Here is a 16,894-nt window from a genome sequence, read left to right as displayed (position 1 = left end):
CGCAATCACGTGATATTAACGTGTATTTTACCAGGGAAAAAAACAAGTGTATTTTAATTTTATCACCCGAAACGCGATTGGGATAATCTTAAAGAGCAACTGGGCGGGTTTTGTTATAAAAACCAGGCAACCCTGAGTCAGCCGCATTCGGTCTTCTTCGGATGTGATCGCAGTTGGCGAACAATCGTGTGGTGCATCTCCGCCACCTGTGAAGGAGCGAGGAACAGCAGCTCGGCAGTAAAGAGCTCATCCCACAATCTATGCACAATACACACATCACCAGATAGTGTGACTTTCTTGAGATATGGACGATGCAAACACAGCGTATTAACATACAGAGATCTGCCTCTCACAGCAGTTCTTTCACATTTGGTCACATAAAAAAAGCTCTGAATTTAAGTAAATTTCAAAGCCTTTTTTGGCATCATTTGAAATGTAACGTCTGCAATTGCTACAACAATCTGTTTAATGCACTTAATGTTGATAAAACAAAAATTGAAATACATTTTGTTCCTCTATATCTAAAAAAAACAAACATATATATATATATATATATATATATATATATATATATAAAAGGTTTAAGTAATCTAAAAGTATTATATTGGCTAAAATGTGCAATCTACTCATGCAACGTTGATGCCTCTGCTTTAGACCCATTCATATATATCATACAATAGTGCATTTTAAAGTGAAATGAAAATGCTCATATTTAAAGGCTTCAAGTAAAATGCTTCTGAATTTTCATTCTAGTTTCTACAGCTTACAAAGGAGTAAAACCTGTTAACTTCTTATATCTCTATTATCAATAAATGAAATGTGTCTCATTATTAAAGCAGGTAAAACACACACAGAGGACAGTCTTCGGTGATAGATAAAGATATGTTTATTGACACATATCCATCAGTGCGGCCTCCAATGCACTTTATCATGCAATGCATCCACGACAAAACAGATCAGTTCCAGTGCTTATTTAACTGAATTGTAAAAACCATGTCGGATTATTGAGGAGGTATTCATCATTTGAATATGTACACTGAATGAAATCCATTTTAAGGTGGCGATTTAACCGGTTCTTTTATAGATCCTGAAAATAGCAGGACTTGTCCCCGTCATCATGGCGCTTCATGCAGAACCGTTCAACTTTGGTTGACGACATTTAAGACGTGCAATAGATGGACCGCTCTGGCTGAAAACCATTTAGGTTTCAATAAAAAAAAAAGAAATGAAGATCACACTGTAATAGATATGTTTGCTCTCAAATTATCATAATAGTAAAGACTCGTTGGAAAGAAACAGATATGGCAATAAAACTGTTATCCAGAAGGCACTAGGTGAGCCGAACGCTACAGCTGTTTTAGTCTTCTACAAATAAATTACAAGTCAAAACAGTGCAGTTACATTTGTTAACTTACATGTTTTCCTTTTTGAAACATTTATGTATGCATCAAATGTAAGGCAACACATTACACACACACACAAAAAAAAGATAAACAAAAGAATATTACAGAAATAATGTACCCGATGAACACACACGGAGACACAAACAACTTTCAATGGTTTCTATGTCATTTCATGTCTCCTGACGCCATTATGATGATGATATCCTATGGCTTGGAGCATCCAAATAAAAATGATAAAGACAATTATAAAAAATCTGATGCATAGATTGTAATTATTACCCATGCTCCAAAAAACAACAACAACAAAAACTCTCAGTACCCAACCCTTTGTCCCAAAAACCAATTCATTTTCCATTTAGACTTTGAGGCATTGAATAAGGCAACCAGAGTCCATCAGAAGGCGGCATCGAATGAGATTTAAGTAGAAACGGTTTGCAAACTAAAAAAAATTGTCCCAGAGATAATTCCCCAGATATCCCCTTTCCCACAGGATTCAAGTCCAGATCGGAACGGCGTATCGTTTCCTTCCCAAGAAAAGCTCTCTCCTCTGGACATCAGGAGGATGAATGTTATCCCAGTGTTACAGGGAGAAACACGGATGATGCCTTTAAACAACTCTCCATGAACTTCAGCACCACTTACTGTCCGTGTTGTATATAGTTTGTCACTCAATTTTGAAATGCAACTTAAAGAGGTTAATTCCAAGGTTGTTACGGATGTTTTTCTAAAGAGGTTTCTGGAGAGGAAAGTACAGCATCCCCAATTCGGTTCAGATGGTTAGCTGGAAGAAAGAAGAAAAAGAAAATGCCCAGTATGTGTAAGAAAGTACAAAAATTAGGAACCAAATAATTTAATAGAAGGTCCAACAATCATAATCTGTTCAAATGACACACGTCTGAAGTTAAAGTAATGTGGGTGAATCTAATAAAAACATGTTCAAGTCACACTGAACAACAACAGCAAGAGAAGTTACCATTAAAACTGATATTTTACATGAAGAAGCATGTAGGACTATGAAGATATTTGATGCAATATGACACTTTAATGAATTAGATTTGGCCTTACCACGAAAAGCCTGGAAGTTAGTTAATCTTACACCGAGTATATTATAACTTCTGGTTTTTGAACACTTTAAACCAATACTAACGCAGTTCTAATGAAAAAAATACAATACAAACTACAATAAATGACCAGAAGATGATCAAGTACTAAATATTATATTCTATGCATATTCTCTTGCACTTTTCCACTCAATTAAACATTGTTTTTCAAATGAAGCAGTACATGTATTGCTAAAGAAACAGCTGTACAATTAATCCAATTTCTAATCGTTAAAAGCAGCAATTAATTATTCAAAGTCCACTCATGTCATACTTAACTTTTCTTTTTACATGTTATCTTAAGGGTTTTTCCCATTACTTAAATTTTAGTTTTAGTATAACATTCGAGACATAATACTATAGAAAAGCACTAAGAGTGTTTTTCAGCTCGTTTATTGTTTATCCTATGAAAATACGGCATGCAGTTGCATCAAACTATGCTATGAGCATCATTCAATGTAAACTGTGATAATCGTAATTATGATTTGTGTCAAAATCGTGCAGCCCTAGAGATGCTCGTATCCACAAGGAATATGTGTGAATGAGTCTAACACAGCCCTACGGTTAATAATGTCTAATCCTTTTCTTCATGCAAAATTTCAGGTTTCATGCGAGTCATGTTTTGTCAGCGTCACAAAAAGATGGGGTAAAAAAACAAACACTCAATATTTTACTCAAGGATTTGACTTTTTGCATTATCATAATGTGAAAAGTCAAATCTTTTGCAGTTCCTTGTCAGAATTAGGGCCAGATTTACTAACAGCAAGCAAATGCTCTTTTGCCGGTATTTAACAAAGACATGCATTTAAAATTAGCCATGAAAATGCATGGACCGTTATTTTTGTGGCTAACCTTTCCTGTTGTGCATCTGTAGGAGTTTCCCTTTCAGACGCTAAATTTATAGGAGAGTTTTTAAATGAATCATGCAATATTATTTATTAAGCTCTGCAGTCGTCTAGCACCTGCGCCTTCATTTAATGCTCCAAAGATGCATGCCTTAACTCGACATGGCTGTGATAATCACACATCTGGACTGCAGGGATCCCTGTGGAAATGATCTTTCTTCTGCATCGTCAGTAAATCACCAGCAGAACTTCCACAGTTTTTATTGATTTGATTTATTTTAGCCTTTAGTAAATCTGGCCCTTAAAGTGGAGCGTTTGTATTGAATGCCCCTTCGTTAGCAGGGGAAGCTTTAAGAAGAAGAGGAGATTTGAGGTTTTAAAGCCAAGCCCCTCGAGAGCCTCGGTCCAGCTGAAGGAAATTCTTGCCCAGAACTGGTAACAAGGATAACAACCCTAAGGAAAAGCACACCCTTCCAAAGACGACGTCACCACACAGTTAACCCCAACCGTAAAAACAAGGAGTAGTGCACTACACCATTAGAAATCTAAGGTCTGGAGCGGCTGTGTGACGCGGTCAGCATGTGCTGGATGTTGTGTCTGCCGCTTGGAGAAAGGACTGCGCCCTGCTATGAGACAACAGCAAATAAACAGCCCGCCCGCTTACAGCCTTCAGTATCACAATTACAGCTTTTATATCTTGAGCTGCTAAAGGTGGAGTCTCAGAAAAACATGCCACGGCCACATTTCATCGCTAACAACAAAAATGATATTTTGCATATTTCTGAGACATTATTTTTATGAAATGCAAGCACTTCCCACAGCTCTCTGCTCTGAATGCATGAGGTGATTCATGCCGAGCGTGACTCTGTGTGGCTGTAGTTACCTGGGCTTGCCCGGCATGTTTTTGGGGTTCTTGCGGAAGGACTGGTTTGCTGCGGAGCGAGTGGACATGTTGCGAGGAGACGCTCTCGCGAAGGTAGAAGGAGGGGTCTTGGGAATCTTCTTGCCGAGATGTCCGATCCATTTCTTCTGCTCGTCTTGGGACAAGGCCAGGAGCAGCATGTCTCTCGCCGATGTCACATCATAATTCACTGAGGAACAGGGACAACATGATACGTGAGTGCTGCTGTGAGACGCTCAGTCTTTAATGGTTTCACACATCCATGCGTCGACTTGTGCACAGATGGAGAGTAGTTCTCTCCTGCTTGCATTTATATTGTTATAGAGATATTCTCTGCTGGTGGCTCACCTTTGCAAGGGGCGATCACGTCCTCCTTCTTGTCCAGATGGTCTTTGTGGCACTTGACGTGGCATCGGCGGCACTCCAGGGCCGGAGGAGGCTTGAAGACGTGCCACAGCGGTTTGGAGCAAGCCTCGCAGTTGGTGGGGAAATGATAGAGGGTGGGGATGAACTCGTGGCCCTTGTGGGGCAAGCAGTTGGTCTTATCCCCCTGAGGAACGCTCTCCAAGTCTGCATCCTTCCTGCACTCTCCTTCATTAGCATACAGGATCTAAACAACACACACAGACTTCCACATGTGAACGGGTAAAGACTCGTGATCGCAATATACACACATCACGCGCAATATGGTAGGTTACACAAATTATAGTCCGTTACTGATTCCAAATTACATGACAAAAAATACTGTTAGTGATGTAATTCAATACATTACACATTTTAGGTATTATAATCAGACTGCTTTTTTATATATTTTTTTAGCTAACTTGTTTATTAAATTGATTTACAATGGACAATCTTGATATAAAAATACAAAAAGTTATGTTATTAACAACATGAACTTCATTAAACATTATATTATGGGTTTGGGAGCTTAATAAAAAGCTAATAATTAATTAAATGGATAAATTTTTTAAGAAATTACTTTAATTCAAGGATCCATTCAATTGATTTAAAAAAAATGAAATGACAGTGAAATATATATATATATATATTTTATATTTGAAAATAAGTGCAATAACATTTTTTAAGCATGTTTTTCAAGATTTTGGTTACTACAGATTTGGTGATGTTGTCCAAATTTATTAAAAAGACAATTTTAAAAATAATCAAAATTCCTGTTAAGACTATATCCACGGGGCATGTTTGTTTGTAGCATGTGGATACTCAAAGTTGATTGGATGGATTCACGTTTTGAACAGTTTATTGTAGCGGTAGCTAATCTCCGCTCTAAACTAAAGTGCTGCTAGACTGCACACACACACACACAAGCGTGCACATAAAACACAGATGGTGCACACATAGAAACATTCAGAAGTGCAGAAAACTGTCTCCATGCACTGTACTCTGATTTATCAGCTTAAAGGCAATGGTGAACCTGGAGCGGAGTGATTATTGAATGCTCTTGAACACCCTTTTTATTTCTGTGTTTGGATGTTTTCAATGAGCTTTCAGTGAATAATAATAATATTAATCTCTATTTTCAGAAAATACCCTGCTTTTGAGAATAAATTTAGTGGACATGGTAGTTTTGGTCGGTAAATAAACCACATGTCTGTACATGTATATATACCCTACTTTACTATATTTCATGATTAATGGTTTGCTTACAAATACTTAAAAGAAATCCAAGTAGAAAGATAGGGAACCTATTCTATTCATTTCCAAAATAGTTACTATTTTAGTGCTGTCCTGATTTATATCTTTGTTAGTGCATTAAATTATAAATCTTGTTTTTTTTTTTGTCAGTGTGGCTAATAATAAAAACTGTTTCTTGAGCAGCAATCAGCAGGATTTCTGAAGGATCACGTGACACTGACAGCTGGAGTAATGGAGCTTTAGCACGAGAGCAAAACACATCTTAAAATATCCCCAAAACAGTTTTAGTTTTTTATCAAATAAATGCAACCTTACTGAGCAGAAGAGATTGGTTTCAAAACCATCAAAAAAACCCTCGGTTCCCTATAAAGAGGGAAAGAGACATTGCACCAGCGACTGAATCTATGTGGAAACACCTTTCTCTGAAAACAGCGAATGCTACTGTTAATCACTGCTCAATGGTGTTGGAGCGTTCGCAATTAAGTGCTAATTCTAGAGCTAATTCCTGAGAATCGGACAATTAAGGAAAAAAAAGGAAGTTCTCTTTCAATTTAGGTTCACTCAACATTGTCCCAGTAGCTGATGCAGAAGAAACAGTGTTGCTGATGTCACCTTTAACACCGTCTTCTCAATGATTTTAAAGCCAGACATCCATATATCTGGACTAGAGAGAGCTTTAGCTCAGCTTTACTAAAGCAGTTTTTCAATCATGATGCAGCACAGTTTAACTGTGTATTCTTGAAAACTGCATTGCATACACATGACTTTATTAGATAAAATCGCTTTGGAAAACAAATAAACCAATCAAAATAACTGACCTGGAATATTCTAGGAATTTCTTCTGCTTCCGCTCGATAAACGTCGCCTTGCGTGACGGGACGTACATGGAAAAGTTTGCTGTTTTGGAAAAAAAAGTGTCAAAAAGGAATATCATTGCATTTCATAAACAAGAATGAATGAAACCAGCAGTGGAACGATGCATGAATAGTTCTTCATCAGAATACTTACTCAATGTCGAGAACCATGCAAGGGTTGGACTGCTCCTTGTCTTGCTCATCATTGTAAAAGAGGATTTTTTTACTGCTCACCACGACATACTGAAGGAAACAACAACCAGTTTTGAAAAGGGTTGGTCACGCATGTCCACATGCACAAGAATAGTTTAACACACAATTCTTCACGCAAGTCTTACCTGCTTCTTCCAGCCGTATCTCTTAATATTAGCTCTATTCGGTATCGCGAGCCAGCCTTCAAGCCTGGATTCTGAAGACAAATAAAACCATGCATAATAAAGTCCTTGCCAGAATTTGGACAAACAACAGAAAAAGACATGCAAGGTTGTGACGCAATCCATAAAAATCATAACCCTTTCACTAACATGCCTAAACCAGGTACACTTTAACACAACTGCCTCACATCACAGGGTTATAGCTGTATATAAAACAGCATTAAAAACAGCATTCACAATTCATTTCCACTTCCTGTTGTGAAGTGAAACAGGGAAGAAAGAGCGGGTCTTTATTTGATCAATCAAGAAGGATGAAACTGGGATGCTGCACAATCGCTCGAAACATTACAACAGCAGCTATTAATAACATGATTAACATGAACAAACAGCGGTGAAGCAGTTTATTATATTTCTATGAATGATTATGCAGATTGTGCACCTCAGCAGTATTAGTAACCGGCTCGATGCTCTCAGTATTCAAGTTAAAGTGACAAGACGAGCCTGTAATTCTGCGCTTTAACCCAACTGCAATGTGCAATTTAATTCAAATGTTTCTGGTTTGAAAGCACACTTGGCGGGAAACACAGGTAGGTGACAAAAGAAGTGTGTAAAGCATCATGCATGAACTGTGACTGCTAAAGTCCTTCATTCTGTAGTGAACATGCTGCTGGTGCAACAGATAAACGAACCGTACGTACAGTCAACATACATCCGTGAAGTCACCACAGGTTCCCCTCAAGGGGATTTTATAATGATTTAAAAAAGAATAATAATAATATCAAACGTTCTTAACGTAGTTCCTGAAAATGACTTAAAAGCCTCTTTACTGTTCCCGCTCTCATAGAAACTGACTGCATGTGCACCGGCGCTCAGAGTCTACACACACTTTCAGGACTGACTATCCTCATGAAAAACAGAAATAATCAGGAGACTTTCTAACATTTACAGATAAGGATGCAAGTGTGCAGTGTAAGCAAGCACACATATCTGCACACATATCTATCAAGCACCTGTCAGGACAGACTGCATTAAACCATGTTTATGAAAACGCTGAAACGCTAATATATAGCATTCTCATGTTTAAGACAACTTGGACTTTCTCCCTTCATGTGTTCCACTATATGACACCTCTATTAAAAATGTGGTGTTCATTGCTGTAAAATGGTGTGACCGGTGAATGTTCTCCGTGCACAGCGTAGAGAATCGAATCGATTAGTTGTTGTAGCCCTAGAGCATCATTTGAAATTTGAAGGCAACACAAGGTTCATCACATCTTCGAACCCAAGCCAATGAGAATACAAGGGGCAAACCACACACAAACAAACACACACACACACACACACACACATACACACACACACACACACACACACACAACAAAACACAAGATGCATTCATTAAAATAAAAAGGAATGAGAAGCCACCCAAGAGCATCTTTCAGGCATAACAGGAGCCCGGTCTTAAAGTTACTCACAGAAGACAAAGAATAGAAGATACAAAGATAAGGAGAACAAGAACCAGCGACTACAAATGAGGGAGAACAAGAGAGGAGAGAGCACTTTAAACACAGATAACGGCAGTCAAACATCCCATAATCACAGCATTAAAAGTGATGATGAGCGCTGCGTATGAGCTGATAGAGCACGTCTGGTAACACTTTAGATTAGGGAACACTATTCACTATTAACCAGCTGCTTATTAGCATGCACATTACTAGCATACTGGCTGTTTATTTGTACTAAAAAGCATAAATTAATGCTTTATTCTGCATGTGCATATTCTAGATCCTAAACATTACTACTACAGCAACTAAATCACTTACTATTAATAGGCAGCAAATTAGGAGTTAATTGAGGGAAAATATGGAAAAAATATGACTTTCTTCTTTTAGACGAATACTGTACATTCAGAGTTACATAAAAAATATTGTGGCTCTTCCAAGCTTTAAAATGGCAGTGAATGTGTGTTATTTTTTAATAGTCTAAAAGAAGTCCAATAAAGTGCATCCATCCATCATAAGAAGTATCCCACATGGCTCTGTAGGCATAGAAGTCCAGATGAGAACCAACGTTTGTTTACAGGAGCAAAGGAGAGCCACGGGGGACACTTTTAATTATGGATGGATGCGCTTTATTGGACTTCTTTTGGACTATTAAAAAATAACACCCATTCACTGCCATTATAAAGCTTGGAAGAGCCAGGATATTTTTTTTATATAACTCTTGATTGGAACCATCTGAAAGAAGAAAGCCATATACCAAGAAAATTATGGGGTCGTTTTCATTTTTGGAGGCACTAACCCTTTAAGTGAATATGTGTTTCCTAATCTAAAGTGTAACCAAAAATCCAATCTAATTAATATCATAAATACACACCTGATAAATATTCCCTAACAAACTGACATGCATTAGCACAAATAATTTAGGGCAAAAATTATTTTATGTAATGGCTAACTAATATAAACAGAATACAAACATTATTTGTGTTTTAAAATAGTGCTGTCAAACGATAAATCGAATTCAAAATAAAAGTTTTTGTTTAAATATATTATTTTGTTTAATATACAGTATGCATTTATATTGTGTATATTATGTATATTTAAATAAAAACACATGCATGTATGTATTTAAGAAAATATTTTTTAAATGTTCATATATTAAATATATTTATGTATAGTATAAAATCTAAGAATATAAATATATAAATGTATTTACATATAATTATTTCCAATATATATACTGTATGCGTGTTTATCTATATATACATAATAAATATACACAGCAGACATACATATATTATGTAAATAATTATTGTTTTATTTTAAACTTTTATTAATTGAATTAATCGTTTGACAGCAATAAATATATATTATTACATGACAAAAAAACACTTCTCACCAAGTCTATATTTTTTTATGAAACGATGACCAGCAAAGTTATCATTTCTATTTCTCACAGTTTAATGAGAGCATATAACAATGGCATATTATTGGAAAGTAGTTCTGGATGAGAAAATATGTAAATACAGGTAACAATAAACTATGAATTATGGCTTAACTGCTAAAATATCACATCATTTATTTTTTGTATTTTGCTCGTTCTGCATGATTTCTGTAATTATCTTTTGTTAAATCCATTCCCAGCACAAATATACTTTCATCTGTGATCAAAGCTTCAGAATTAGCTTCTACTGAGGGCTTTCCAATCTGGACTAAATCTGCCCAACACCGATTCTGTTGAACCTCTCTGCTCCTTCATTGACCTGAGACTGATCTATCAGAGAAGCTCATGTCCAGTGCGCGTGTGCTTACCGGCGATGTTACTGTCCACCTCGTCTGGCTGCAGGCTGGTGACGCTGGAGCTGTCCACACGGAGCTGCAGGTCGTTCAGTTTCTCTCGGAGCTGCTCGATGTCACTCTCCTTACTGTCCAGCTGCATCTGCAACTCGTTGCGATACGTGCACTCCTCTGCCAATTGCTGCAAACACAGACAACAACATTAACTATAATAAGATTTGTGCAGTGCTGAAACCTTTACCTACTTTTTAAAATTGCTTGTATAATGCTCTCATTATGCTGTAGTATTCATTATTTTTTTATATTAGCACAGGTTTAGTATTTTGTGTTTGGAACCGATTGCTCATCAGCCTCACAGATCTGAGTGCATGCATCTCAATTTATGAGTGAGAAAGCATTCTTTTTAGGGTTCACTCAGTCATTTAATTTATACGTCACAAAGCGACAAAGCAAGTAACTGTGTTACTGTGGAACGGCTGATAAAGATTGACTTGCCGCTTGCATCTCGTTCAGCTCCTTCTGGTTCTTGATGGCCATGTGGTTGAACTTCTCCTTCTCCTGGTTGAGCTCCAGCTGCAGCTTGCGGTTCTCCTTCTCTTTCTTGCGCAGGTCAGTGGTGCTGCCTCGCTTCTTCTGGTCCAACTTCATGTCCTTACGGTTCATGATCTCAGCCAGCTTGTTCACCGCCTGCAGTCACACGTGTCGAGGAGTTAAGATGCAGAATGACTACAATGTTTTATTAGAGAGCAAAAGGAGCATTTTTTTAAATGATATGGTTTGGTCTTCATAGGTGCCACACAAATAACGTTATTTAATATTGTAATTGACTTTGCTGTTACTGTTAACAACCAGATATTCAAATAAGCATGAAAATACAAAAACAGTGAGCATGTTATGTAAAACTAGATTTGAAAAAACAAACAAATTGTTTAGAAATTTGTTTCCACTATCACCTTTTGTTAACTGAGCGTGTCACAGGGTTATTATAATTAACTAAAACCATTAAAAAAAAATCAATACATGACAAAATAAACGCTAACATAAACAAAATAATTTAAAAACACAATTTCAGCTAACTTGCAATGCAACATTTCTCGTTTTCTTTTAATTTAACTTGATGTACTACAATAACTAAAACTGAACTACATATGCATTTAAAAACAACAAAATGACTCAAACTTTGAGTAAAATAAACATAAAATCAGAAAACCTACTTCTCATATCTTGTTCATTTTCACACATTCAAAATGACATTAGGTTTTTACTTTTAGCTATATACACTATTATTATTATTATTATTATGTTATTTACAATGGTCTGTGTTTAATGCTGTTTGCTGGTTATACCTGGGTCTTCAGAGTTCTTTCTATATTAAGAGCCTTCTCGTAGTTGGCCTTCACTGTGTTTGTCAGCTCTTCCTTCTCTGCAGTAAACTCTACAGGAACACATTAGAATAGTTATAATGATAATGCATGAAGATAAAGTGCACGTTAATCAACAAGAATAACATTACCTTCTTCTTGAGCTTGGAGTCTCTCGTTCAGCTCGGTCTTCTCCTTACTGAGGATCTCCACATCTTTGGTGAGGGTTTTATTGGATTCCTCGAGCTAAGTTAAAATGCATTGGAATCGAATTAAAAGCCATTGATATAACCACAAAGAGTTAAAAATAACGACCAGAGCTAAAACAACAGATGACTTTCACAGTACATGAAGATCTGAAACTGAAAATATGATGGAACACAAATAGACTATATGCATTGTTAGGGCCGTATTATTTCCATGGAATACACGGACGGAATTGTGGAGTCCTGTCATACCAACGGAATTTTCTGTATAATGCAGAATGTCACGGAATTACATACCATATTTTTCGGACTATAAGTCTCACATGAGTATAAGTCGCATCGGTCCAAAAATACGTCATGATGAGGAAAAAAACATATATAAGTCGCACTGGACTATAAGTTGCATTCATTTAGACCCAAAAGAAAACATTACCGTCTCCAGCCAGGAGAGGGCGCTCTATGTGTTCAGTGTAGACTACAGGAGAACTGAGCAGCATAGAGCGCCCTCTGGTGGCTGGAGACGGTAATGTTTTCTTTTGGTTCATTTCTCTTGGTTCATGTCAAATTAATTTTGATAAATAAGTCGCACCTGACTATAATTCGCCATACTATAAGGACCAGCCAAACTATGAAAAAAAGTGTGACTTATAGTGCAGAAAATAAGGTATGTTACATTTTGAATGAGTACAAAGAAAGTAGGTCAGTACATTTAAATCAAATGTCAATATGGACTAGTGTCTGTGAATATTTAACTACATATGAATGCTGCATGTTCTGCGTCTTTCTGTATCAAAGAATTGGGAGTTTAACCTACGTACAGTTTTACTTGCAATGTTTTCAGCATCTGCCACCTCATTAAATAAAGACATAAATAAATGAACAATATCTCCAGAACTGCTCTGAGAGTCACTTAATGAGCATTTGATGACTATCAACATATCAAATACTTGCACAAACAAACATCAGGCTGTCAAAATAAAAGTTCGGTTTAACTTGAACAAATTGTGACAGAAATATATTTCTATTACTACGAATCAAATTATAATTAAAGCTTCATCTTTAAGGAATAATCATGCAATTTTTCTTCCATGTTTAAATGTTACCTCTTTTGTGCGGCACTTAAAAAAATAAATAAAAAAAAGGGTTTGTTTAATTTTTATTTGATTGGCAGAAAAATAAAGTGCATTCAATTTCTGAACAAAAATTTTTTTGGTAAGGGGCCAATCCGAACACATAAAATTAATAAAACATTTCTGGGGGAAAAAAAATAAATGGGTTTTCATAGGGCCCTACATTGTCTGATTCAGAGAAGGATGCCTGTCCTTCACTAATAACGTCACAGACCTGTGCGATGGTCGAGTCCTTCTCCGAGATCTCCTGTTTGTACCGTGAGACGGCTTTCTTGTGCTCCTGAGACAGTTCAAAGTACTGCTCCTCCTGCAGCACGCGAGCCAAATGCTCCGACTCGGCCTTCGTCACGGTCAGGTCCAGCTGAGCAGACAGCGACTCCCTGCGTTCACAAGATCACATTCAATACGGATGCTGAACACTATTTCAAACTCACAAGATACTCTACAGTTCTTATTTAGTTTTTTTTTAAAGCAGCTCTTTTGAAAATGCTACTTGTTGATGAAAAGGACTTTTACTTCTCCGAGAACAGGTCCTGGACTTTTCTGAGAGCCTCTTGAGTTTGTCGATTCTTCTCCTCGTTCTCCTCCTTTAGCTCCTTCACCTGAGCTTTATAGAGCGTCTGAAAACAAGGAAAAACCTCTTGTAATAAATGACGTGACTGCTAGTGATGTGACAGTGAGGAAATGCAGACAAACAGAAAAATCTAAACTAAACCGTCTGTTGAAGATAGTGTTTGCATGCTTTTTTGCCAAGAAAACCAACACATTCGTCTTCTAATGGTTTAAGAATCAGTCTTTTATTATCTAAATATTGTCACTTCTACATTTTACTTGGAAACCAAACCCCCCTGCCTGTTTTGTCAGTGTTCATGTCGTTCCCAGACGCTAAACTAAGCCTTATACCATGGCATTGTTGCATCTTCAATTATTACTTGGTTTTAGATGTTTTGAAATGTAGTTAATTTGTATACAGCTGCAAGGGTATAACAGTTTCATCTCCATTATCATTTTTGCAAATTCCCGTAAACCAAGTTTTTTTTCTATTTTGTAACATGGCTTGGGCTGTGTAATCAAAAATATAACAAAATACGTAGTTTAGAACACAAATGTGTTTTTCAGGTCAAAAAAACAGAAAATGTCTTAAGAGAAAAACATTATATTAGACATAAGTACATCTGTGGTACAAGACGAATGACCACTTAATTACAGTAAATGAACCTCCATTGCATTCCAAGTCTGATTACTGACAAATTTGTTCTTCATATAAAAGATCGACTGGAAGCTGCAAATTTTGTCACTGGAATGAAACAAAAAATGCTCGAACCCACCCAATCACATTAACAATTATAGAAATAAATGCATTTTTTATTGCACATAAAAAATGTAAATAAAAGTCATGCCTTCGCCTAAAACAAATCAACACGACTGAATAAAAAGAAAATATCTTTGCATGGTATCTCAAATATCGATCTAGTCATTAAGAGAAGAAGCCACAGATTCTGTACTTTTTCTACAATTACAGTACATTTTAAGGGAAATGTCCGATTTCCACACAAACTGAATTTGCAGCTTGGATGAAAGTTTGTCTCCTGTGAACCAAGCCTCAATCCCATCAACTTTTATAGGACTTGATGCATCATGAAAGATGGTTAGGGTTAGCCAATGACATACACAGTAGATAACTACTGCAGCAAGCAGGTTATAGACGATAAATGGCATCATATAGAAAAGTAAAAGTTTGAAGATTCAGTTGTTGAAAGCACTTAATGAGAAAGATCTCATGTGTGATCTGTGATACTCACTGAGAAATACTGCTCAGCCTCCAGCTGGTCCTGAAGTTCTCTCATCTGACACTCGTTTCCTCTGTACTGCCTGAGAAGATGCATTTCCATCAGTTACAGTCAGATTCACACACAATATTCAACACAAGCATCACAGCTCCAGCACAATATTCAACTGGACATAAAAATGACAATTTCTAGGCCCATTATAACAGCATAGAAAACTTGTGATCAATCAAGGGATTATATTTTGATGAAAGATTACAGAGACAAACTTATTCCTAATTTTCAAAGAATGTGAAGTGATGCATTGCTCACAATAGGGCCAGGAACCTGCATAATATAAATAGGGTAATGATTTCATGTGGACTTTAAAGTGGGGAACACAAAGCTGTGTCAGTAGCAGAGGTGAAGGATTAACCGGCTGTGGTTTGGACCGAGGCTAACTCTCAATCCACTCGTGTAAATACTGGCAGCCGACAGTTTTGGCCAGGTTTACACATAATCTGCAATAATCACTATTTCGACAATAGAAAAGCATTTCAGATATTTAGTGATGTAATAGCTTTTGTGAGTAAGGCTCAGAGCCAAAGGAATGAGGTTATAAGGTCAGTGTTACAAATTAAATCCAACAGAAACAAAAAAAAAAAAAAAAACTACGCCTCACAATTTATTGCAAAAAAAGTTTACTAACATATTCAATGCATAAATCCTATGAGAATAGAGTTGTACATCTCTAAAATTCAAGATGTGAGGGCCAAAAGCTCACCTGTATGGGTTTTTGTCTTATATTTATACCATATGATTTAGTTTAGCAATATCACACGAGAAATAGTGCTGTTTTTCCTAAATGTCTGCATAACTGCAAATGTGATTTAATTCATTAGTTCCAAAATGTCAAAAGTTAGTGTCATTTTAAGCACACTATTGTCAATCCTGTCTGTTTTGCTCAGTTTTACAAATGAAATAGTTCCAGTGAAATCCTCAGCTGTGCATCTCTAAACAGTGTTTCTTTATTGAACAGATCCGTGTTTCTGAATGATAAAGTGACTCGTTTATAAAGAAAGCTACTTTGCTTTGTTTCTGGGTGAATCAGGCATTTGAACAAATCAGTTGAATGAATGACCGAATTAGAAAAACAACAGCTATTTATAATCATTATTAATGCACTGTGGAATCAAAATATTTCTTTCTAAAGCTACTTTTAAGCAATGTCTATTCAATGATTTCTCATTTAACACAATAATGACTTTGAATGATCTCTTTTGGAGTAATTTCTGAACCAAAACTGATGTGCAATTGATTTGTGAGTACATTATGTGAGTAATAAGCCTGGAAATTTGAATCTTTTAACAGCCTTAAATACAGAAAAACAGTTGGGGGATTGTTATTTGCAACCCGTTTAAAAACTAGACATTTTTATTGGTATTAAAAAATAAAATAATGAAGATAAATTCGTAGACTACTCGTAGATATTCGTATATTCGTGACCCTGGTGAGGTCAGGAGAGGACAGAGAAAGGACTGTACTTGGTGAGCTGTGCCAGCTGGAACTCAACGGAGCGCTTGTTCTCGAGGGCCGCGTTGATCTCCTGTTTCAGCTGCTTCTCTGATCCTCTCAGCCGCTCTGCCTCCATCGTCCAGTTCTTCAGCTCGTTCTGGGCCAGCACACGCTTCCCAGACTCCTGCTCCAACTGCACCCGCAGCTCCTTCACCTGGTGGGGTGGAGGGAAGAAGAAAGACATTAAAACCCCTTCAGCAGTCTTGTCAAGTCAAGTTCTCCTGAGGTCAGACTGTGGGTTGACCCTCACCTCCTCCTCCAGCCTCTCCTTCTGCTTCATCAGCTGCTCCATCTTCTGCACAGACTGCTTGAGGTCAAACTCCAGCATGGAGCACTGCTTCTCCACCTCCACCACCCTGGTCTCGGCTCGCATCCGCAGCGTGTTCTCTTCAGCCACCTTCTGCTCCACCGCTGGACAGACCAGAAAG

The 16,894-nt window shown here is 37.0% G+C and overlaps 1 protein-coding gene across 3 annotated transcripts in view; it reads right to left on the bottom strand.

Annotated features, from left to right (window-relative positions):
• Positions 1-863: 863 nt before the first annotated feature.
• The window catches only part of LOC113039947 (rho-associated protein kinase 1-like), a 58,328-nt gene continuing 42,297 nt past the window's right edge, over positions 864-16,894 (bottom strand). For 2 of the 3 annotated variants that reach the window (XM_026198126.1, XM_026198144.1), the window contains 16 exons: positions 16,717-16,877; positions 16,436-16,620; positions 14,928-14,997; positions 13,642-13,745; positions 13,340-13,505; positions 11,942-12,035; positions 11,775-11,863; positions 10,924-11,115; positions 10,444-10,609; positions 7,098-7,168; positions 6,914-7,002; positions 6,724-6,802; positions 4,598-4,859; positions 4,232-4,439; positions 3,884-3,974; positions 864-2,184 (listed from right to left, as the gene is read on the bottom strand). In XM_026198126.1, the coding sequence (XP_026053911.1) occupies positions 3,923-3,974; positions 4,232-4,439; positions 4,598-4,859; positions 6,724-6,802; positions 6,914-7,002; positions 7,098-7,168; positions 10,444-10,609; positions 10,924-11,115; positions 11,775-11,863; positions 11,942-12,035; positions 13,340-13,505; positions 13,642-13,745; positions 14,928-14,997; positions 16,436-16,620; positions 16,717-16,877 (1,988 nt within the window). In that variant the 3' untranslated portion in view covers positions 864-2,184; positions 3,884-3,922. The remainder of the gene's footprint in view (positions 2,185-3,883; positions 3,975-4,231; positions 4,440-4,597; positions 4,860-6,723; positions 6,803-6,913; positions 7,003-7,097; positions 7,169-10,443; positions 10,610-10,923; positions 11,116-11,774; positions 11,864-11,941; positions 12,036-13,339; positions 13,506-13,641; positions 13,746-14,927; positions 14,998-16,435; positions 16,621-16,716; positions 16,878-16,894) is intronic. The other variant, XM_026198135.1, reaches the window with a different exon arrangement.

This window comes from Carassius auratus, chromosome 2 (assembly GCF_003368295.1).
Source record: "Carassius auratus strain Wakin chromosome 2, ASM336829v1, whole genome shotgun sequence".
Lineage (NCBI taxonomy): Eukaryota > Metazoa > Chordata > Actinopteri > Cypriniformes > Cyprinidae > Carassius > Carassius auratus.
The sequence above is the reverse complement of the archived record's forward strand: the minus strand, read 5'-3'. Positions and strand labels throughout refer to the sequence as shown.